The sequence below is a fragment of the Anomaloglossus baeobatrachus genome, chromosome 3 (assembly GCF_048569485.1).
Source record: "Anomaloglossus baeobatrachus isolate aAnoBae1 chromosome 3, aAnoBae1.hap1, whole genome shotgun sequence".
Taxonomy (NCBI): Eukaryota; Metazoa; Chordata; class Amphibia; order Anura; family Aromobatidae; genus Anomaloglossus; species Anomaloglossus baeobatrachus.
Window position 1 is genome coordinate 502,773,361 of NC_134355.1, and position 25,170 is coordinate 502,798,530.

General features: G+C 49.2%; 1 protein-coding gene across 1 annotated transcript in view; it reads right to left on the minus strand.

Annotated features, from left to right (window-relative positions):
* Nucleotides 1-25,170, minus strand: part of NMD3 (NMD3 ribosome export adaptor) — a 131,120-nt gene that overhangs the window by 73,746 nt on the left and 32,204 nt on the right. The window contains exons 6-8 of the mRNA XM_075338570.1: nucleotides 24,920-25,048; nucleotides 15,392-15,482; nucleotides 12,302-12,380 (exon numbers count right to left, since the gene is read on the minus strand). Coding sequence (XP_075194685.1) covers nucleotides 12,302-12,380; nucleotides 15,392-15,482; nucleotides 24,920-25,048 — 299 coding nt within the window. The remainder of the gene's footprint in view (nucleotides 1-12,301; nucleotides 12,381-15,391; nucleotides 15,483-24,919; nucleotides 25,049-25,170) is intronic.

Here is a 25,170-nt window from a genome sequence, read left to right on the forward strand (position 1 = left end):
CACAGGGAGACTGATTGCGCTGAGACCCTGAGCAGTGTGATGACGTTGAGGGTCTTTCCCAGCGAGCCCGCTTGGGGTGGCTGGGGCAATCATCTGAGTCATCATACTCATCCTGAGAGGCCGGGGACCCCCTTGCAGTCTGGATTAAATCCAACTGCGGAGGGTTAGAGGACATAGACCTCGCCGTGTCCATAGACTGAGCCCCAGGCATGGATTGCAAAGTTTCCAGGATTTTTGCCATGGTCACCGACATATTAACCGCAAAAACTGCAAAGTCTGACCCTGACACCGGGGCAGGACTTACAGGCGTCTCAGCCTGGGTCACTATCTCTCCTGGCTCCGGCTGGCGAAGCAGCACCGGATCTGAGCATTGCACACAATGGGGGTCTTTGGAACCTGCTGGTAGAGCAGTCCCACAAGCAGCACACACAGTGCACACAGCCCTAGCCTTGGCAGCTTTGCGTCTTGTGGATGACATGCTGCTGCTTCCTCAGAGCGATCTGGGGTATTCAGCCAGGAAGCGACCTCACAGTGCAAGAAATCAATAAATCTCTATGTCCAGTGACACAATACACTAACATACACTGAGGCACTAGAGGGGCCAGCTGAAAAGCCGCTTACCGCCCGCTAAAGAGCGGGTGTGTGGTCTTCCAAAGCCCCTCAGTCTAGGTCTCCCAGAGCCTTGCGTCCTTCTTCCAGCCAGCCATGCATGTAATGGCTGCCGGCGTCCTGAGGGAAGAAGGGGGGCGGGCCCTGGGCGTTCCTGACCAAGAGCGGGAAGCCTGCTCCCTCTGTGCCTAGTGTGAGGGCTGGAGCATGTAAATCAGGCTCCAGCCCTCCTCGCTGCCGTGAAACAGCGTCTCTCCCCTACCCTGATTGACAGGGTGGGGGCGGGAACGATCGGAGCTGCCGGCGTCCTAGGCCCAAAAGCCGGGGACTAGAGTTATAAACGCCGCCGCCGTAAAAGCGCGGTCGGCGTATCCCCGGCGCACCACAAGTCACAGCAGCGCCGCCCGGTCCAGTGAGGGTCGGCGCTGCGTTCCCAGAACACAAAGTCCCCCAGATGACTGTAGGAACACCAGCTCAGTGTACGGTCCCCGGCGCACTACAACACCCAGCCAGCCCGGAGTGTGTCTGTGCCTGCCGGGGACACAGAGTACCTGTATGATGCAGGGCCCGGTCCCTGATGGTACTCCTGCTCCGTATCCATCAGGTTCTGATGGGTCTGTGGATGGAGCCCGGCGACAGAGCTTTGAGGCCGGCAGGATCCCACTTCCACAGAACCCCCAAGGGGATGTGGAAGGAAAAACAGCATGTCAGGCTCCAGCCCTGTACCAGCAATAGGTACCTCAACCTTACAACACCATCCAGGGGTGAGAAGGGAGCATGCTGGGAACACTATATGTGTCCTCTTTTCTTCCATCCGAACTAGTCAGCCGCTACTGCTGACTAAAATCTGTGGAGCTATGCATGGAATGTCTGACCTCCTTCGCACACAAAGCTAAAACTGGAGTACCCGTGATACCACGGGGGGGTATAGCCAGAGAGGGAGGGGCCTTGCACTTTTAGTGTAGTGCTTTGTGTGGCCTCCAGAGGGCAGTAGCTATACCCCAATCGTCTGGGTCTCCCAATAGAGCGCTGAAGAAATTGTATACATCTGAAAATGGTGCAAGACAGAGCATACGCTTGCTTTGTCTGCTGCATTACACTCAATGGCCCTGTCGGCGCATACGTCCGAAACACGTTTTGTGGGGAGAGGGGCGGGATTTTGGACGTATGCCCCAACAAAGCCACTGAAACGCAATGTGAAAGGAGCCCAACAAAGTAAAGCTAACCACACCTTTATTGCCTTTCTCAAAGAACTACCACAAATGGACAAAAGTTGATTTTTCAAGCTTACAAACTATGTTACCATCCTATGGATTCTATGGAGACAGCGGAGAGAAGCTATATACACCTCATCTGTACATTTTTAAAGGGCTTCACTTCACATCACTTTCAAGAAGGAAACTATTGTCATCTTGGGATACAATCAACCATGTACAAAATGATCACATGATGCAGATATACAGTCATGCCAAAGGTTTTGAGAGTGAGACGGACACGTTATTTTTCAGTTTTCTACTTCAGTGTTTTTAGATCTTTTAGTCATGTTTCTATGGCTACTGAAGTAGAATTTGCAGCATTTTTTCATAGGCGTTTACACTTTTATTCAGAAATACAAGAATAAACAAAGACTAAACAATTACAGTGTTGACCCTTATTTTTCAAGACTTTTGAAATTTGCCCCGACATGCTGGATATCCGCTTCTTGGCCAAATCCTGACTGATGACAACACATTCTGCCCTGATCATTGTTTGGAGTTTATCACAATTTCTATGTTTTAGTTTGCTCACATGCATTTTGAGATTGACCTGAGGTTCTCAATGGGATTGGGATCTGGGAAATACGGTATACTGTCCATGAACCCCAACCATCAAAAGTTTTCTTCACCAGTTATCCCTTCTGCCTCATGGCATGGTCTCCATCATGCTGGAAAAAGCATTGCTCATCACAAAATTGCTCCCGATTCATTGGGAGAAGTTGATCTTGGATAATCATTAGATAGTATTCTTATTCATGGCAGCGTTGGGTGAAACTGGATGAAAAGCAACTCCACACGAGTGGTCTCAGGATACTTTACCTATTGGTATGACACAGAACTCATGATAGTGGTCATCTTTTCTTCTCTGGACTAAACAGTCTGAAGGGGGCTTCTTACTTTTACTCCATTTTTCTGCAATCCATTCCCTGAATTCTCTACAGATTTTCAGTCCTTGATGTTCTTCTTGACCATCCTGGAAGAGGAACTTATCTGTTTGAATGCAACTGCCCTAATCATCCCTAGCAGGATTATCTCTAACCCTGCAGGAGCTGTGTGTGCGGTGGTGGGAAATTCAAACAGCAGAGCCGTCAGATCCATAGCAGACAGCAAAGACCTCTGTAAAAACTGCCTTTCGTTGACACTATCTCCTGGACACCATCTGATCTTTTTCCCTAAGGGGTACTTCTCACATAGTGAGATCGCTGCTGAGTCACAGGTTTTGTGACGTACCAGTGACCTCATCAGCGATCTCGCTGTGTGTGACACTAAGCAGCGATCTGGCCCCTGCTGTGAAATCGCTGATCGTTACACACTGTCCTCATTAATATTTTGCTCATTCGTCTCCCACTGTGCAGCACGCATCAGCGTGTTTGACGGCGGGAGACCAACGAGCACCGACTCTATGTAAGCAGTGTACGCTGGTAACCAGGGTAAATATCGGATAACTAAGCAAAGCGCTTTGCTTAGTAACCCGATGTGTACCCTAGCTACGTATACAGGGAGCCAGCGCTGGAGCCTGTAAGCGGTGTATACTGATAACCAGGGTAAATATCGGGTAACCAAGCAAAGCGCTTTGCTTAGTTACCCGATATTTATCCTGGTTACCAGGCGCAGCATCGTAGATGGTGGCTGGTGAGATCTGCTAGACTGACAGCTCAACAGCGACCATGTAGTGACGCACCGACGATCCCTGCAAGGTCGGATCGCTGGTGAGATCGTTGGTGCGTCGCTACGTGAGACGGTACCCTAAAAGCGCTCCATTGTGGTCCTTTTAGACCAGGTATACTGTAGAGTGGCAGGTAATGAGATCATAAGAGCAGCGGCACGGAGATCAGAGCAACATCAAGGGTCAGCACCCAGCCGCAACATCAAGGGTAAGCACCCAGCCTCTCTGCTAAATCTGGCAATATTCAGTATGAACTATACTGAATATATGAACTAGTGACTGAAAAAGTAACTGAATTACTATAAATTGAACTGTACAACCTGGCAGAACTTTATTCAGTGGATGCAGGGCTTTTCTCCACAAGTGGATAATATAATACTGTTTTCAGAACTTGTCTGAACTCATTTGAACCCACGGACCTTGTGAACTTATATGAACCTATATGGATTAAATGTATTGCATTTATCTTCCTCATCTTTTTTACCTTATCTCTTGTTTTGTATTGACTTTAGTTTTAGGGTGATTTGCTACCGGCCACAGCAACCAACCAATTGTATGATTTTATATCTATTTATGTATTTCTAAATATTAACTAGTCTCCCAAGTTAGTAATTCAATCCTGAGCAGACTAAGGCTATGTTCACACTGGGCATTTTTGCAGCGTTTTTTTAACTGCAGACTTGCCTTGGTTTTATGCAAATCCATGCTAATAAAATGCTGCTTTTTACAGTCCCTGCAAACTCTATGAGATTTCTGAAATCGCGCGCGCGCGCACACACACACACACACACACACACACAAACGTCAGGATTTGTTTTCCTGACGGTTTTGTAAACCGCCTCTGGTTTTGCTGCGTCCTGAAAAGAATGAACATGTCAAATCTTTCCAGTGCTTTAGCTACGGTTTTCACCCCAGTGACAGGTGGACTCGCAGATACCCTGAGAATCCATCTGTCCCTAGATACCCGGAATTGATCCAGGGTATCTGGCTGGCACTTACTGTAAATGGTGGTGGGGATAGGGGGATTGAAGCAGGAGAGGACTATTTACCGAATCCCCAGCTCCCGCAGCTCCTCCAGTTCCCCACTCATTCCATATTCACTTTCACCTGTGATTGGTTGCAGTCAGACGCGCCCCCAGCATCTGACTACAACTAATCACAGACCTGGTCTGCGGGTCTATACAGAGAATAAGTGAGCCGCGCGTTCAGCGGTCACCTCACTCAGGCTATTCCCGGTCACAGGTATCGCCAGCTGTGCCCTGGAATCACCTGAGTGAAGTGACCGCTCATCGCCCGGCTCATTCATCCTCTGGAGCTCACAGTGGGCAGTCCTGTTCTATGGCTGCTCGCTGCGATCTTCAGATGTAGCAGAGCTCAATCGCCGTGGGACCTCGCGTGGATTACGCCGGAACTGCAATGATGATTATGGAGTTAATAAAGTGATGAAATTTCAAATAAAGAGAATTTTGTTTACTTACCGTAAATTCTTTTTCTTATAGTTCCATATTGGGAGACCCAGACATTGGGTGTATAGCTTCTGCCTCCGGAGGACACACAAAGTACTACACTCAAAAGTGTAGCTCCTCCCTCTGAGCCTATACACCCCCTGGAGAGCCAGATCTAACCAGTTTAGTGCAAAAGCTGAAGGAAAATAGCCACCCACAAGTAAAAACAGAGCAAGAACCGGAACAACTGGAGACTCTGTCAACAACAACAGCCGGTGATAACACACGAAACAAGAAAGTGCCAACAGGCAACAGGGAGGGTGCTGGGTCTCCCAATACGGAACTATAAGAAAAAGAATTTACGGTAAGTAAACAAAATTCTCTTTTTCTTTATCGTTCCTATGGGAGACCCAGACATTGGGACGTCTCAAAGCAGTCCATGGGTGGGAATAATCAGAACAACTGAGAAGTAGGCGGAGCCTAACTTCACAAATGGGCGACAGCCGCCTGAAGGATGCGTCTGCCCAAACTCGCATCTGCCGAAGCATGAGCATGTACTTTATAGTGCTTCGAAAAGGTATGCAGGCTAGTCCAAGTGGCAGCCTGACAGACTTGCTGAGCCGTAGCCTGGTGCCTGAAAGCCCAAGAGGCACCAACAGCTCTGGTCGAGTGTGCCTTGATCCCCGGCGGGGGCGGCACTTGAGAGCACAGGTAGGCCTCCGAGATAGTGGACCTGATCCAACGGGCTAAGGTCGGCTTAGAAGCAGAGAGACCCTTACGGCGACCTGTGGTTAGCACAAAAAGAGAGGTGCACCGCCTAAGAGCAGCGGTGCGAGACACATAGATCCGGAGCGCCCGCACCAGATCCAGAGTATGCAACGCTTTTTCAAAGCGATGAACAGGAGCCGGACAAAAGGAAGGCAGGGAAATGTCCTGGTTAAGGTGGAAAGGAAAAACCACCTTAGGGAGAAAGTCCGGAGTCGGACGGAGAACCACCTTGTCTTGATGAAGAAACCAAAAAAGGTGACTCCGAAGAGAGCGCAGCCAAATCAGAGACTCTCCTGAGGGAAGTTATGGCCACTAGAAAGACCACTTTCTGTGAAAGACGAAACAAAGAAACCTCCCTAAGAGGTTCAAAGGGGGGCTTCTGCAAAGCCGTGAGAACCAAATTGAGGTCCCAGGGATCCAAGGGCCGCCGGTAAGGCGGAATGATGTGAGACGCACCTTGCATGAAGGTGCGGACCTGAGCCAGCCGGGCGAGACACCGCTGGAACAACACTGACAGAGCCGAGACTTGTCCCTTGAGAGAGTTAAGGGACAATCCCAGCTGCAGACCGGACTGTAGAAAAGACAGAAGGGTCGGCAAGGAAAAAGGTCAAGGAGAATGGCAGGAAGAGCGACACCAGGACAGGAAAATCTTCCAAGTCCTGTGATAGATCTTGGCAGAGGAAGACTTACGCGCCCGAGTCATGGTGGAGATGACTTCAGGAGGGATACCAGAAGCCGTCAAGATCCAGGACTCAAGAGCCACGCCGTCAATCTGAGAGCCGCAGAATTCTGGCGGAAAAACGGAACCAGAGCGACCGCGGCAAAGACCTGAGGATCGTGGGAGCGAGCCACGTAAACCGGAACCTTGTTGTTGTGACGGGATGCCATTAGGTCCACGTCCGGAGTGCCCCACTTGCGGCAGATTGACTGAAACACTGCTGGATTCAGGGACCACTTGCCACTGTCCACGGTTTGACGGCTGAGATAATCCGCTTCCCAGTTTTCCACGCCTGGGATGTGGACTGCGGATATGGTGGACTTGGAGTCCTCCGTCCATTGAAGAATGCGTTGTACCTCTAGCATTGCCAGGTGGCTGCGTGTCCCGCCTTGGTGATTGATGTAGGCAACTGCTGTCGCGTTGTCTGACTGGACTCGGATGTGCTTGCCCGCCAACAAGTGGTGAAAGGCTAGGAGAGCTAGAAGCACAGCTCTGGTTTCCAGCACATTGATCGAGAGGGCTGACTCGGACGGAGTCCAAGTGCCCTGCACTCGGTGGTGGAGACATACCGCTCCCCAGCCGGAAAGACTGGCATCCGTGGTGAGAATCACCCAGGACGGAGTCAGGAAGGAGCGCCCCTGAGACAGAGAGAGAGGCCGAAGCCACCACTGAAGGGCACTCCTGGTCTGTGGCGACAGAGCCACTAACCTGTGTAAGGAGGAAGGCCGCTTGTCCCAACAGCGGAGAATGTCCAGCTGCAGTGACCGCAGATGGAACTGGGCAAAGGGAACAGCCTCCATTGACGCCACCATCTGACCCAGGACCTGCATCAGGCGCCTGATGGAATAACGGCGGGGCCTCAGCAGAGAGCGCACCGCCAGTTGGAGGGACTGCTGTTTGACTAAGGGCAACTTCACAAGTGCCGGCAAAGTCTCGAACTGCATCCCTAGGTACGTGAGACACTGAGTCGGAGTCAGAGTGGATTTGGGAAGATTGACAATCCACCCGAATTGGGCTAGAGTGGCCAGAGTGAGCGAGACACTCCGCTGACAGTCTGCGCTGGATGAAGCCTTGACTAGAAGGTCGTCCAGGTAAGGAATCACTGCCAACCACTGTAGGTGCAGAACCGCAACCACTGCTGCCATGACCTTGGTGAATACTCGAGGGGCCGTGGCCAGCCCGAAGGGAAGAGCCACGAATTGGAAATGTTCCCCTCCGATTGCAAAACGTAGCCAACGCTGGTGTGAAACTGCAATTGGCACATGCAGATAGGCATCTCTGATGTCGATGGATGCCAGGAAATCCCCTTGGGTCATTGAGGCAATGACTGACCGCAGGGACTCCATGCGAAAATGCCGCACCTGAACATGCTTGTTGAGAAGCTTGAGATCCAGGATGGGCTGGAAGGAACCGTCCTTTTTGGGGACTTGGAAGAGATTTGAGTAGAAACCTCTGAACCGTTCCCGGGCGGGAACCGGTACAATTACTTCGTTGGCCTCCAGGGATGCCACGGCCTGTGAGAAGGCGGCGGCCTTGGAGCAGGGGGGAGTTGACAGAAAAAATCTGTTTGGCGGGCTGGAAGAGAATTCTATCCTGTAGCCGTGGGAGATGATATCCCGCACCCACTGATCGGAGACGTGTTGAAACCACACGTCTCCAAAGTGGGAGAGCCTGCCACCGACTATGGATGTTGCTGGCGCGGACAGATAGTCAAGAGGAGGCTGCCTTAGTGGCAGCAGCTTCTGCGGTCTTCTGAGGACACGCTTTTGTGCGCCAGCTGGATTTTTGGTCCTTGGCCGTGTCACTGGACGAGGCCGAGGGCTTAGAGGACGACCAGTTGGAGAAACGAAAGGAACGAAACCTCGACTGATTCCTACCCTGGGCAGGTTTCCTGGTTTTGGTTTGTGGCATGGAAGTACTCTTCCCGCCAGTAGCTTCCTTAATAATTTCATCCAGCTGTTCACCGAACAGCCTGGACCCAGCAAAAGGAAGTCCAGCAAGGAACTTCTTTGAGGAAGCATCTGCCTTCCACTCTCGAAGCCACAGGATCCTGCGGATAGCGAGGGAATTAGCCGAAGCCACCGCAGTGCGGTGAGAAGCCTCCAGCATGGCAGACATGGCATAGGATGAAAAAGCTGAAGCTTGGGAAGTTAAGGCAACCATTTCGGGCATAGAATCCCTGGTGAGGGAGTGCATCTCCTCCAGAGAAGCAGAGATGGCTTTGAGAGCCCACACTGCTGCAAAGGTTGGGGAGAACGAGGACCCTGCCGCCTCATATACAGATTTGGCCAGAAGGTCAACCTGGCGGTCAGTGGAATCCTTAAGAGAGGTGCCATCAGCCACTGATACAACAGTCCGGGCTGAGAGTCTAGACACCGGGGGGTCCACCTTTGGTGAATGAGCCCACTCCTTGACCACCTCAGGTGGAAAAGGAAAACGGTCATCAGAACCGCGCTTTGGAAAGCGTTTGTCAGGACAAGCTCTGGGCTTGGTCACAGCGGCCTGAAAACTGGAGTGGCTAAAGAACACACTCTTTTTCCTCTTAGGCGAGGTAAACTGGTGCTTTTCTGCCAGAGAGGGTTTCTCCTCTGATACTGGCGCATTGAGGTCCAGTACAGAATTAATGGACGCAATCAAATCACTGACATCTGAGTCGGTTTCGGACAGATCAATGGGGCACATGGAATTAGCCTCCGAGCCCCCTGTAAAGGCATCCTCCTCATCCCGCGAGTCAGCTCCTGAATCAGAGCCACGGGACGAGGAAGGAGAGGGAGTCCTGCGTCTCCTCTTGGGAGGACGGGGTCTGGGACCAGAAGATGAATCCTCTGTGAGCTCCGCTGAGAGAGCCCTAGCAGCAGAGGCACCCTGTGAAGGGGGCTGATGTATGCTTAGCAGAGTCCTGGACAGATGTCCCATGGAGTCGGCAAAAGACTGGGATATAGACCTAGATAAGGATTCTACCCAAGCCGGGGGTTCAGCCACAGGAGCCGGAGCAGCCGGAGAGACCCCTGGGGGTACGATTCCAGGCTGAGGCATCGTCAGGTTAGAGCAGGCAGCACAATGGGGATTGGTGCTCTGTTCAGGCAGTAGGAGCTTACAGGCAGTGCATACTGCATACAGCTTTTGAGCCTTGCTCCTCGTGTGAGACATGCTACTGGAGTGGGGGCTCTTGCCAGAAAGACCCCCAGAGAGTATATAAAGAAGGTCCACAACCAAGGGTTGTGGCTTACCAGACCGCCGGAGCGGTTTGTGTGCCCTCCAGATCCCGAAGCCCAGACTCCCAAGCACCTCAGCAGAGATGCTGCAGACCAGTGGAGATCACAGGGAAAAACGCTGAGAAAATGGCCACCGGAGAGAAGAGAGGGGGCGGAACTCACTCTGAGAGCGGGATCTGGACGGACAATGGTATTCACAGGGGAGGAGACATGTACTCAGTGAGGAGTGTCTCTCCCCTGTGTAGAACGGCCGCTGGGCAGAGCCACGCTGTCCCTCTGCATGAATGACATGCGAGGACAGTGAAACCGAAAGTAGTCCTCTGGCGAAGCCGGGGCCTAAATTTGATCGGTGCGGCCGGCGCGCAGGCACCATCGGCGCGGTTCTCTGGCGACAGCCAGAGAACCCGCCGGAAATGTCCTAAAAAAAAAAAAAATCACTCAGCACACTCTCCCCAACAATAAAGTACAAAGGACCCCCATACAACAATGTCTCAGGTAGTTAGCTTGCTGAGACTCAGGGCCATGTCCCTGGGGGAAGAGTGCTCCGGTCCAGCAGGGTCCTGAAGGGCTGCGGATGGAGACCGGTCTCATGCCAAGCATGGAGAACTGTGCTGGCTCCCACTTCAAGCCAGATCCCCGGAGGGATGGTGAAGGAGCACAGCATGTAAGGCTCCAGCCTGGGAATCAACCTTAACAGCACCGCCGACACAGTGGGGTGAGAAGGGACATGCCGGGGGTCCAGGCTTGGACCCGCTTTTCTTCAAACTCTTTCCAAAAAATAAAAAATCAGATGAGAATGCATGTGTGGATGTATGCCTCCTGAACACAAAGCAATGAACTGGTTAGATCTGGCTCTCCAGGGAGTGTAAAGGCTCAGAGGGAGGAGCTACACTTTTGAGTGTAGTACTTTGTGTGTCCTCCGGAGGCAGAAGCTATACACCCAATGTCTGGGTCTCCCATAGGAACGATAAAGAAAAAGGATTTTTTCGGTGTTTGTGTTTATTTCTTGTCACTTATTACAGATTGGTAATGGCAGGCGTCTATGAGGCACCCCCATCACCAATCTAGGGCTTAGTCACAGCTAGGAGCTGCGATTAACCCCTTATTACCACGATTGCCACCGCACCAGGGCAATTTGGGAAGAGCCGGATAAAGTGCTCAGATTGTCACAACTAATGAATGCGACAATCCTGGACAGCTGCAGGCTGATATTTTTAGGATGGGAGGCTCCAGCCTGAGAATACCAGCCCCCAGCTGTGGTCTTTATCATGGCTGGGTATCAAAATTGAGGGGGACTGCACACTGCTTTTTTTTTTTTTTTTTTTAATTACTTATTTAAATAATTAAAACAACAGCATGTGGTCCCTCTCATTTTGATACACAGCCAAGATAAGCACAGCTGGTCGCTACAGCCTGTGGCTGTAGGCTTTATCTGTGATGCGTAGCATAATATGGGGGGACCCTACGCCATTTGTTTTATTTATTTATTTTTTTACTGTACAATAGACTGGCAGACTCCAGTGTGGGGGGGAGCAGTGAATATGCATGAGGCTAATGAGCGGCACCAGAAGTAGGAGGGTCCACGGGAGCAGCTACGGATGATCCTAGATTGTATGGGCTCCTTCCACGTTAGTGGGTGTGAACGGCTTGGTTAGTGAGCTTGGAGATGTTTTCTCCCTGCCACTACAATCATGCTTTGCCACCCTGCCCCCCCCCCCATGTGATAAGGGCCTGATGAAGAATCATACCTGGAAGGAGCCCATACACTCCAGCACCTACTGGAGACTGGTAAGTATAGTCCCCTTTTTTTCTTCCCCCCCCCCTTTTTTTCTTCCCCCCCCCTTTTTTTTTTTTTACACTACCCAAGTGCCGGATCCAGGTAAATCTCGGCTCGGCCCAGCACTCTTAAACCCTTACTGGTCTTGACAGCACATACAAAAACACAGTAAGAACGCCCCAAAAAACGCACCAAAACCGCAAATGACTCCCAGGAGACATCCTGCCACAAGATTAGGTTTTGGTCAGGAAAATAACGCTACAAAAACGTCCTGTGTGAACATAGCCTAACAGCTCTTCCTGGAATTAAATTGGATAGGAGGAGGGGGATCAATACTTTTAGATATTTTAGATATACTCTTACCATATAAAATAAGTAAAGAATGAAAGTTTAAACTCCAAACAGCGCAGATTTTTTTTATTCTTCTTGACAATAGACAATAGGCTAGCATCCAAAAGCCTCCACCACACTGGCGTGCAGATGCACTGACACCCGACTGCTGCCATTTCTGAGCAAGCTCTTCTAAACCGATCCCTTAGCTGAAGCCTCTTTAGGAGAAGGTCCTGGCATTTGCTCAACTATCCTGGGCACCCTAAAGCTTTTGTCACAGTAACTGAACTACTTTCATTAAAGTTCTTGATACATGGTTGATTTACATTTGAAATCAATCGATCACTCTCCAAAACAATCTAGAGTTAATGTAATTTCCACAAAAAAAATCTGAAGCAACAAACTTTGTGAAAATTTTAATTTGTGTCAGTCTCAAAACTTGTTGGATTTTATACTTCTAAATATGATGTCTATATAAGACACCACTTGGCAGCAAACAGCAGGAATAAATACATACCTGCAAGGCACTGTGCACTGGAGGAACTCTACCATCTTCTGTGCATGCTGCTTAGACGCATAGTAAAAGTCCAGCCCATCTATAAATAGAAGAAAAAAAAGAATTTGTAAATAATGTAGCATGTCAATAATCAAGAGCTCTGTTCACAATGTACTCCTGGATCAGTGCTTAAGAATTCCTCCAGCTGCTTCTGTTTTTAGTCCCATGATCAATAACCACTAGTGACCCAGTGCCATTGGTGCCATGCATGCCCAGCCATCACACTGCCTCCACCATGTGTTACAGAGGATGTGCTGTACTTTAGATAAGCCGTTCCATGCCTTCTCCATAATTTCTTCTTCCAGTCATTCTGCTACAGGTTGATCTTAGTTTCATCTGTCCAAAAAATGATTTACAGAACTGGGCTGGCCATTTTAGATGTTTTTTTGTCAAAGTCTAGTCTGGACATTCTATTTTTAAGACTGATTAATGGTTTGCGTCTGAAGGTGAACCCCCTGTATTTGTACTCATGAAGTCTTCTCTTTATGGTAGACTTAGATACTGAAACACCTACTTTCTCAAGTGTTCTTCACTTGGGTGGATGTTGTGAAAGGACTTTTCTTCACCATTGAATGGATTCCGTGATCATCCCCCATTGTTGTCTTCTACTAACATCCAGGCCTTTTTGAGTTCCCAAGCTCACCAATGCAGTGTTTTATTTATTTTTTTTAAAGTACCAAACTGTTGATTTGGCCACTCCCAACATTTCTGCTATATCTCTGATGGATTTCTTCTCTTTTCCAGGGTAATGATGGTCTGTTTTTTTTCTATTGAGCTCATTTTTGCACATGTTGTGGCTTCACAGCAACAGCTTCCAGATGCAAACGCCACACCTGGAATTAGCTCCAGACATTTTACCTGCCAAATTGATGGTTGTTTAATGAGGAAATGCAGCCCATTAAAGAGGTTTTTGGATTTTTTAGATAATTGTCCAAATACTTTTGGTCCCTTGAAAAAAGGCAGTTACATATTAAGGAGCTGTAATTTTTTAACACTAGAAGTCCCAGAGAGGGATCATTTAACATTTCTACCATTGGAACCCTATGGAGCTCGAAATTCTTGGGACTTCTAGTGTTAAACCCAAACTACAATTAGGATGTGAATACCCACAAATTAAAGCTGAAAGTCTGCACTTTAAGGCCATATTGATTATATAACTATCGTGAAAATCTTTTGGGAATCTGCTAACATGCCCAAGCTTAGGTCACTGTCCAAATAGTTTTGGACCTAACTGTATGGTCTCTGCCCAAATCTGGCAGTTATGTCTCCAGTTGGTCCAGGTCTAGACTGATGATTAGAAAACTTACAAAGTACTATTCCTTTAGATACACTACACTTTAAAAGTTTTGGGTCACCCAGACAATTTTGTCTTTTCCATGAAAAATCATACTTTTATTTGTCAAATGAGTTGCATAATGAATAGAAAATATAGTCCAGACATTGACGAGGTTAGAAATAATGTTTTTTACTTGAAATAATTTTCTCCTTCAAACTTTGCTTTTGTCAAAAAATGCTCCCTTTGCAGCAATTCCAGCTCTGCAGACCTTTGGCATTCTAGCTGTTAATTTGCTGAGGTATTCTGGAGATATTTCCCCCCATGCTTTCAGAAGCTTCTCCCACAAGTTGGATTGGCTTGATGGGCACTTTTTGCGCACCATACGGTCAAGCTGCTCCTACAACAGCTCAATAGGGTTGAGATCTGGTGACTGGGCTGGCCACTCCATTACAGATAGAATACCAGCTGTCTGCTTCTTCCCTAAATACTTCATGCATAATTTGGAGGTGTGCTTTGGGTCATTGTCCTGTTGTATGGCATGGCCTTGCAAAATAGAATGATAGCCTTCCTTTTCAAAATCCATTTTACCTTGTACAAATATCCCACTTTACCAGCACCAAAGCAACCCCAGACCAGCACATTACCTCCACCATGCTTGACAGATAGCGTCAGGCACTCTTCTAGCATCTTTTCAGTTGTCCTGCATCTCACAAATGTTCTTCTGTGTGATCTAAACACCTCAAACTTCGACTCGTCTGTCCATAACGTTTTTCCAATCTTCCTCTGTCCAATGTCTGTTCTTTCGCCCATATTAATCTTTTCCTTTTATTAGCCAGTCTGAGATATGGCTTTTTCTTTGCCACTCTGCCCTGAAAGTTCTCTATTTCTGGCCATTTTGAGAGTTTAATGGAACCAACAAATGTACTGCTCCAGATTCTCAACTAGCTCAAAGGAAAGTCAATTTTATTGCTTCTCTAATCAGCAAAACTGTTTCCAGCTGTGCTAACATACTTGCACAAGGGTTTTCAAGGGATTTCTTAACATCCATTAGCCTTCTAACACAGAAAACACAATGTACCATAAGAACACTGGAGTGGTGATTGTTGGAAATGGGCCTCTATACACCTATGTAGATATTGCATTAAAAACTAGACGTTTGAAGCTACAATAATCATTTACCACATTAACAATGTATAGAGTGTATTTCGGTTTAATTTAATGATAGCTTCATTGAAAAAAAATGTGCTTTTCTTTCAAAACCAAGGAAATATTTAAGTGACCCTAAACGTTTGAACTGTAGTGTAAATTTAGTAAATTCTCAGAAATCTGGTCCCTCTGGGTCAGTTCAGCTCATCCAGAAATGGCTGTAGATGCTCTCACTATAAGCGCACATCCTAGCCTTATCCCACCATACAATCTATTCTAGTGCTTCCATTCACTTTCTTCTCTTTTTTGCACATAATAGTTCGCTGCTATTCCAAGCAGCCATTTATTACTTCAATGCACAATGCTGTGCAATTCTATGTATCTACTTGAAGTCATAATAGGCTTTTGTGTTTGAACATTCGTCTCTCCTAAAATTCAATATAAGATTGTTAAATGGTAGAGCAGATTTTCTTTAACACATTTGTAGGAACACATAGAAGATCTATTGTAATCATTTATCAAATATGCTTTTATATCTTAGAAATGTAATAGAAAATGACATTAACCATTCCTTCTTCATAGTAGAGCGGTCCCTTCGACTTAAGAGATAGAGAGTAAGTTCCCCTTACCATGGATTTCTTTAACACGTAGGGTGTTTTGGTGAAGTCTGTGTTTCAGAATAATTTGCTCTAAGTAGTAAAATGTCTTCTTATGAAGAACCTGGGGAAGAACAGAGTATATATATAACAAATTCAAGCAAAAACAGAAGAAATGGGTCAGCACAAACTGGTTGGTATAAGTGCAATGTGTAGGTGTACAGTGACAGACAACCAATTATAAAAACAAATTAGCAAATATCCTGCAGTTAAATAAATGAATAGTAATATAGCAACAGTACATGTAAATAACATACAGTACTAATGCCGGCGTCACACGGTACGATATATCGAGCAATATGTCGTCAGGGTCACGTCGTTAGTGACGCACATCCGGCATCGTTAGATATATCGTACCGTGTGACACCTCTGAACGACGGTGAACGAGCAAAAATACTCACCTTATCGTTGCTCGTTGACACGTCGTTTATTTCCGTAATATCGTCCCACCTTCTCTGCGCCGGTTGTTCATCGTTCCTGCGGCAGCACACATCGCTCCGTGTGACACCCCAGGAACGATGAACAACAGCTTACCTGCGTCCCGCCAGCAATGCGGAAGGAAGGAGGTGGGCGGGATGTTTACGTCTCGCTCATCTCCGCCCCTCCGCTTCTATTGGCCGGCCGCTGTGTGACGTCGCTGTGACGCCGAACGTCCCTCCCCCTTCAGGAAGAGGATGTGCGCCGCCCACAGCGACGTCGTCCGACAGGTAAGTGCGTGTGACGGGGGGGGGGGGGGTTAATGACTTTGTGCGCCACGGACAACTAATTGCTCGTGACGGACAAACGACGGGGGCGGGTACGATCGATCGTCCCGTGTGACGCCGGCCTTAGTTGACACTTTTTATCAAGAGAGCATAAATGCCATTCCACCGAAACAAGGTGTGACAAAGAACTGCTATCAGCCATCACACATTGCAGATTCTTAGTGTATCCTAAGTGCTGCAGCTTTAGCCCGTCTCCCCTGCCTTCTGCTTGTGATAGGCTTGTCCCAGAAGTAACTTGTCTCCTCTGCAAATTACTTGGCTTCTTGGCTCTACAAATTTCTTTGCAAAATGTAAATTCTGCACTTCCAAGCATTATTGACATGAATGCGGGTAGGTTTATTAATTTTCAGCTCAGGTTCCAGCCTTACCCAAAGATTATAAGGTGGTACGTGTAAGAGCAGCCTACAGGGCAGATGTAATAAAACTGGAGCAAGGGAAAAGTACACAAGTTTTTACAATAACACCTAAAGGCATGGGCAGAATTATTTTTTTTGGGGGTGGGAGGGGGGTGGGGTTTAGGCAGAAGTTTTTTTGGGTTTTTTTTTGTTTGTTTGTTTGTTTTTTTTTAAGAGCAATCCTTGTCAGGAGTCTGGATATATTTTAATTAGTCTTTCAGATCTGTTTTTGAAGCACTTTTTAAATTCTCTTTACCACCATGTGTTTTTTTTTCATTCATGAGAACTCTGCATTATAGTTGTGACTGACAAGGCAGTTTTGTGGACCGACTGCCCCACGGGGCCAGGCTTACCCTGGAGAAGCATAAGTGGCTACCTGGTTTTCACTGGAGCCTCTGATGGTGAGGGTAGGCCTGAGGCGCGGGTAGTCAGCAGGTGCTACTCCAGGGCAGTCCTCGAGCCTGCAGCAGCTGACCGGAGGGTCAAAGTGCAGGAGACTGACAAGACAGAACCCAGACACATGGACACACAGTTAAGAATAATAAACATACAAGAACAGGTCAGGACAAACGGTAGGCAAGCCAGGGCAAAAACAAGACAAACAAAGCAATGACTGAACAGACAGAGCCCTACAGGCAAACAGAACAAGAAGTACTTCAGATCAGGCAGACAAAGCAAACAAACAGAGCTTGCAAAAAGGCAGGTAAACAAAGCAAAACAGAGCAAACAGGCAGAACTTGCCAGCAGGCAGAAACAAAAGCATTCTAAGACCAGACAGACAGAACAAGCCATCAAGAAAAACAAAAGCTTGCAAAAGGTCAGACACGTGTGGAGGGAGTGACTGCCTGAAATAGTGAGTGCTTGCAGGACAGACACATTGCAGGACACAGGGAATACAAATTCCTGCCAAGTCTGGCCACGCCCCCTATAGCCAGGAGAAGACTCGGCAGCAACAGGCGGATTCAGCAGCAAACTGGCCACGCTCAGGGCGAATCCCACAGTGAGTATGATGGCGCATACCAGCAAAGAGGTGACAAATGTAGTGGTATGTCACTTCTTTTCTTCTCACAGGAAGGTTTTCAAAACTTTGTTGCAAAAAAAAAAACTCAATGTGAATTTCCTCTTAAATTTATTTAATAGAGTATTGAAAACCGTTTTTGATATCAATTTTGAAGTAGACCATTTCAAAATACATTGCATTACATTTCAAAACACACATAAAAAAGAGAATTTTGTTACTTACCGTAAATTCTTTTTCTTATAGTTCCGACATGGGAGACCCAGACCATGGGTGTATAGCTTCTGCCTCCGGAGGACACACAAAGTACTACACTCAAACGTGTAGCTCCTCCCTCCTAGCATATACACCCCCTGGTAGCCAGTTCTAGCCAGTTTAGTGCAAAAGCTGAAGGAGGACATCCACCAACAAGTAGAGATAGAGCAAAACCCGGAACAACCGGAACCTCTGTCTACAACAACAACAGCCGGTGAAAACACACGGAACAAGAAACCTGCCAACAGGCAACAGGGAGGGTGCTGGGTCTCCCATGTCGGAACTATAAGAAAAAGAATTTACGGTAAGTAACAAAATTCTCTTTTTCTTCATCGTTCCTTATGGGAGACCCAGACCATGGGACGTTCCAAAGCAGTCCATGGGTGGGAATAAACAGAAAAACTGAGAAGTAGGCGAAACCTAACTTCACAAATGGGCGACAGCCGCCTGAAGGATGCGTCTGCCCAAGCTCGCATCTGCCGAAGCATGAGCATGTGCTGAGCCGTAGCCTGGGCCTGAAAGCCTAAGAGGCACCGACAGCTCTGGTCAAGTGTGCCTTGATCCCCGGCGGGAGAGGCACTTGAGTACACTGGTAGGTATCGGAAATGGCCGACCTAATCCAACGAGCCAGGGTCGGCTTAGATGCCGAGAGGCCCTTACGCTGACCAGTGGTCAGCACAAAAGAGAGGTGCACCGCCTAAGAACAGCGGTGCGAGCCACATAGATCCGGAGCGCCCGCACCAGATCCAGAGTATGCAACGCCTTTTCAAAGCGATGAACAGGAGCCGGACAAAAGGAAGGCAGGGAAATGTCCTGGTTAAGGTGGAAGCAGCAACCACCTTAGGGAGAAAGTCCGGAGTCGGACGGAGAACCACCTTGTCTTGATGAAAAACCAAAAAAGGGGTGACTCCGAAGAGAGTGCAGGCAAAACAGAAACTCTCTTAAGGGAAGTTATGGCCACTAGAAAGACCACTTTCTGTGAAAGACAAAACAAAGAAACCTCCCTAAGAGGCTCAAAGGGGGGTTTCCGGAAGCCGTGAGGACCGGATTAAGGTCCCAGGGCTCCAAAGGCCGCCGGTAAGGCGGAATGATGTGAGATGCGCCCTGCATGAAGGAGCGCACCTGAGCCAGCCGGGCGATACGCCGCTGGCACAACACTGACAGAGCCGAGACCTGTCCCTTGAGGGAATTGAGGGATAGTCCTAGCTGCAGACCGGACTGTAGAAGGGACAGGAGGGTCGGCAAGGCAAAAAGGCCAGAGGATACTTCCGAGCCCGAGTCATAGTGGAGATGACTTCAGGAGGGATACCAGAAGTCGTCAAGATCCAGGACTCAAAAGCCACGCCGTCAATCTGAGAGCCGCAGGATTCTGGCGGAAAGACGGACCTCGTGAGAGAAGGTCTGGACAGTCCGGGAGATGCCATGGCACCTCTACGGACAGATGGAGCAGGTCAGGGTACCAAGCTCGCCTGGGTCAGTCTGGAGCAATGAGAATGACCCGACGGCCCTCCATTCTGATCTTGCGCAGGACTCTGGGCAAGAGCTAGAGGGTGAAACACGTAAGACAGACGAAGCTGGGACCAATCTTGAACCAGTGCGTCTGCTACAAAAGCCTGAGGATCGTGGAGCGAAGATCCACGTCCGGAGAGCCCTACTTGCGGCAGATTGACCGAAACACTGCCGGATGCAGAGCCCACTCGCCGCTGTCCACGGTTTGACGGCTGAGATAATCTGCCTCCCAGTTTTCCACGTCTGGGATGTGGACTGCGGATATGGTGGACTAGGAGTCCTCCGTCCACTGAAGAATGCGTTGAACCTCTAACATTGCCAGGCGGCTGAGTGTCCCGCCCTGGAGGTTGATGTAGGCAAACGCTGTCGCGTTGTCTGACTGGACTCGAATGTGCCTGGCCGCCAACAGATGGTGAAAGGCTAGGAGAGCTAGAAACACAGCTCTGATTTCCAGCACATTGATCCAGAGGGCTGATTCGGACGGAGTCCAAGTGCCCTGCGCTCCATGGTGGAGATATACTGCTCCCCAGCCGGATAGACTAGCATCCTGGTGAGGATCACCCGGGACGGGGCCAGGAAGGAACGTCCCTGAGACAGAGGGGCCGAAGCCACCACTGAAACGAGCCCCTGGTCTGTGGCGAAGCCACCACCCCGTGGAAGGAGGAAGTCCGCTTGTTCCAACAGCGGAAAATGTCCAGCTGCAGAGGACGCAGATGGAACTGGGCAAGGGAATCGCTTCCATTGACGCCACCATCTGATCCAGCACCTGTATTAGGTGCCTGATGGAATGACGTCGGCCGCCAGAGGAGGGACTGCTGTTTGACTAAGGGCAGCTTCACAAGTGCCGACAGAGTCTCGAATTGCGTCCCTGGGTATGTGAACTTCTGGGTCGAAGTCAGAGTGGACATGGACAGAATGACAAGCCACCCGAATTGGCTAGAGTGGCGAGAGTGAGCGAGGCACTCCGCTAACAGTCTGCACTGGATGAAGCCCTGACTAGAAGGCCGTCCAGGACAAAAGGATCACTGCCAACCCCTAGAGGTGCAGGACCGCAATCACAGCTGCCCCGACCTTGAGGATACTCGAGGGGCCGTGGCTAACCCCAAGGGAAGAGCCACGAATTGGACCACTCCGATTGCAAAACGTAGCCAACGCTGGTGTGAAACTGCGATTGGCACATGCAGATAGGCATCTCTGATGTCGATGGATGCTAGGGAATCTCCTTGGGTCATTGATTGATCGCAGAGACTCCATGCGAAAATGCCGCACCTGAACATGCTTGATGAGAAGCTTGAGATCCAGGTCGGAAGGCACCGCCCTTTTCGGGGACTAGGAATAGATTTAAGTAGAAATCTCAGAACCGTTCCCAGTCGGGAACCGATACAATTACTCCATTGGCCTGCAAGAATGCCACGGCCTGTGAGAAGGCGGCGGCCTTGGAGCAGGGGGGAGTTGACAGAAAAAAATCTGTTTGGCGGGCTGGATAGAATTCTATCCTGTAGTCGTGGGAGATGGTATCCCGCACCCACTGATCGGAGATGTGTTAAAACCATACGTCGCCAAAGTGGGAGAGCCTGCCACCGACCAAGGACGTTCCTGGCGTGGCCAGATAGCCAGGAGGAGGCTGACTTAGTGGCAGCAGCTCCTGCGGTCTTCTGAGGACGCGGCTTCGTGCGCCAGTTGGGTTTACGATCCTTGGCTGAGCTAGTGGACGAGGCCGAGGGCTTAGAGAACGATCAGATGGAGGAACGAAAGGAACGAAACCTCGACTGATTCCTGCCCTGGACAGGTTTCCTGGTTTAGGTTTGTGGCATGGAAGAACTCTTCCCGCCAAGAGCTTCCTTAATAATTTCATCCAGTTGTTCCCGAATAGTCTGGTCCCAGCAAAAGGGAGCCCAGCAAGGAACTTCTTTAGAAGCATCTGCCTTCCACTCTCGAAGCCACAGGAGCCTGCGGATAGCGAGGGAATTAGCCGAGGCCACCGCAGTGCGGTGAGAGTCTCCAGCATGGCAGACATGGCATAGGATGAAAAGACTGAAGTCTGGAAGTTAAGGCAACCATTTCGGGCATAGAGTCCCTGTGAGGGAATGCATCTCCTCTAGAGAAGCAGAGATGGCTTTGAAAGCCCACACTGCTGCAAAAGATGGGGAGAACGAGGCCCCTGCCGCCTCCATACAGATTTGGCCAGAAGGACAACCTGGCGGACAGCAAAACCTTAAGTGAGGTGCCATCAGCCACTGATACAACGGTCCAGGCTGAGAGTCTAAACACCGGAGGGTCCACCTTTGGTGAATGAGCCCACTCCTTGACGACCTCTGGTGGAAAGGGAAAACGGTTATCAGAACCACGCTTCGGGAAGCGTTTGTCAGAGCAGACCCTGGGCTTGGTCACAGTGGCCTGAAAACTGGAGTGGTTAAGGAACACACTCCTTGTTCTCTTAGGCAAGGTAAACTGGTGCCTTTTTGCCAGAGAGGGTTGCTCCTCTGATACTGGCGGATTGAGGTCCAGTACAGAATTAATGTACGCAAACGAAACACTAATATCTGCGTCACCCTCGGACCGATCAATGGGGGACATGGAAAGCGTCCGAGCCCCCAGTAAAGGGATCCTCTTCGTCCTGCGAGTCAGCTCGTTGAATCAGAGCCGCGGGACGAGGAAGGAGAGGGGACCCTGCTTCTCCTGTGAGGAGGACGGGGTCTGGGACCAGAAGAAGAATCCTCTGTAGGCCTCGCTGAGCGAGCCGTAGCAGCAGAGGCGCCCTGAGAAGGGGGCTAATGCATGCTCAGCAGAGTCCGGGACAGCTGTCCCATGGAGAGAAGGATTCTACCCAAGCCGGGGGTTCAGCCACCGGAGCCGGAGCAGCCGGAGGGACCACTGGGGATGAGACTCCAGGCTGAGGCACCACCATGTTAGAGCAGGAATCACAATGTGGTTATGTGCTCGGTACAGGCAGTACGAGCCTACATGCAGTGCATATTGAGTGCAGCCTTGCAGCCTTACCTCTCGTGTGAGACATGCTGCTGAAGTGGGGGCTCTGAGCCAGAATGACCCCCAGCAGAGTATTGCAGTATATAAGCAGTATATAAGCGGTACATAAGCAGTATATAAGCAGTATATAAGCAGGTCCACAACCGGAGGTTGTGGCTTGCCAGACTGTTTTGACATTGTCTCTGTGCCCTCCAGATCCCACAGCCCGGAGCCCCAGAGAGATGCTGCAGTCAGCGCCGATCGCTGTGCAGACATGGCATAAGGACGCTGAAAAAATGGCGCCGGAGCGAGGAGAGGGGGCGGGGCCTACTCTAAGAGCGGGATCCGGAGGGCCAAGGAGATATACAGGGGAGGGAATCTTTCCTCAGAGAGGAGTGTGTCTCCCCTGTGCCGAACAGCCGCTGGGCGGAGCCGCACTGTCCCTCTGCATGACTGACATGCAGGGGCAGTGAAATCGAAACTAGGCCTCAGGCGAAGCCGGGGCCTAGATTTAACAATGCGGCCGGCAAACAGGCACCATCGGCGCGGTTCTCGGGTAAAAACCAGAGAACCGGCCGGAAATCACAACAAAGTGAAATAACACAACTCCCCACAATAAATGTACAAGGGACCCCTGAATAACGTCTCAATACTTAGCTTATGAGACGCAGGGCCAGGTCCCTGAGGAGTGATCGCTCCGTCCGGCAGGATCCTGACAGGGCTGCGTATGGAGACCGGTCTCCTGCAAAGCAGTGAGAACCGTGATGGCTCCCACTTCAAGCCAGAGCCTCAGAGGATGGTGAAGGAGCGCGGCATGTGAAGGCTCCAGCCTTGTAAAATCAACCTAAACAGCACCGCCGACACAGTGGGGTGAGAAGGGACATGCCGGGAGTCCAGATTGGACCCGCTTTTCTTCCAAATCTTTGAAAATCAGAAATCAAAAATCAGAGAATGCATGTGTGTGTGTGTGACCTCCTGAACACAAAGCATTGAAACTGGCTAGGACTGGCTACCAGGGGGTGTATATGCTAGGAGGGAGGAGCTACACGTTTGAGTGTAGTACTTTGTGTGTCCTCCGGAGGCAGAAGCTATACACCCATGGTCTGGGTCTCCCATAAGGAACGATGAAGAAAATCTGATTTTGCACATATCATTAGACTCCACACCCCAATTATCAAAAGGTGAAATGGAAAATAAGAACAGCCACCAGACTGATGGCCAACATCTCCACTTTTCCTTTGACCAGATTCAATACATCTCCTTGTTTATATGGAAAGATGCAAACTCTCTTCAGGGAGGAAGTAGACAAACGCTAGTGCCACGTATTGAAAGTAGCAATCCTAAAAGTCAAAAGTGACCCTTTAATGAGCCTTGTCGTATGGCTTAGCATTTATGCCAGATCAGAACCTGATTTGCAGACAAGGTTTTCAGGATAATTGCCCCTCGTCAGTGCAAAGTATGAGACCTGATCTGGCTGTATGAGAAGCTAAGACGGGGTCTAAGGAGAAAGGTATTCTCCTTGCGGAGACTGACACACCAATCCAGCATAGCAGTAGTGAGACTTTTAGCTGCAATGCTCCTCCTGGAAAAATGCAAACTGTCTTTTCAGTTAGGAAGTAGACGAACTCCAGTGCCACCTATTGGAGGTAGCAATAAGTGGAAAAAAGCAGAAGTTCTTAACTTTTCTTAAATTTTGACTGCCTCCTTTTCGGACCAAGTACTCCTCACATTAGCCTAAAGGGTGCTTTACATGCTGCGACATCGCTAGCGATAGCACCCGCCCACGTCGCTGCTTCGTCATGGGGGTGATCGCTGCCATAGCGAACAATATCGCTACGGCAGCGTCACACGCACATACCTGCTTAGCGACGTCGCTGGAGACACCGAACAATATTTCCTTTAAGGGGGAGGTTCATTCGGCGTCACAGCGGCGTCACTAAGCGGCCGCCCAATAGCAGAGGAGGGGCGGAGATGATCGGCCGGAACATGCCGCCCACCTCCTTCCTTCCTCATTGCGGTGGACGCAGGTAAGGAGATGTTCGTCGTTCCTGCGGTGTCACACATAGCGATATGTGATGCCGCAGGAACGACGAACAACCAGCGGCATGCTCCACCAACGATATTATGATAATGAGCGACGTGTCAACGATTTTTGACGTTGTTGCGATCATTGCTCCTTTTAGTCACACACAACGATATCCCTAATGGCGCCGGATGTGCGTCACGAACACCGTGACTCCGACGATATATCGTTAGCAATATCGTTGTGTGTAAAGTACCCTTAAGGCTGGATCCTACCTGCTCTTTAAATATGTAGCCTTTTAGACCAGGAGAAGCATGATATTAGGTTAGAGTCCCATTAAAAAAAAAAAAAAAGGTACGCCTTGTCATGGCTGATGAGCTGTCATGACTTGACCATGCACTAAGTACCTTTATTTTAATACTTGTATTCTATACAGCAGTAGTGCCGTTCAAGAGTAATATATTTAATGTTTACATACATTACAGAGTGCTGCTGTATTCTTTTGTTTGTATATTATGCAGTCATTGCATTTTTCTGTTCAAAGCTGCTGGTCAGTTTTTTTGTACTCACTTTTTGGCGGACCTGGACCACAGCTTTCCAGAAATCCTTAGCTTCCACTCTATGGCAATCATCACACATCTGTGACTGTACCACATAGTCCACTACAAAGACTTGCTGAAGGATTGCGCCATTCATCACCTGTTGGAAAATAAATAGTGTGAGCCGTCTATGCAGCACGTTTACAATTTCAGATGCCAGTCTGAGGAATACTCGGAATAGCGGCTGTCACTTCCAAGAATCTGGAGCAACGATGACAAGAG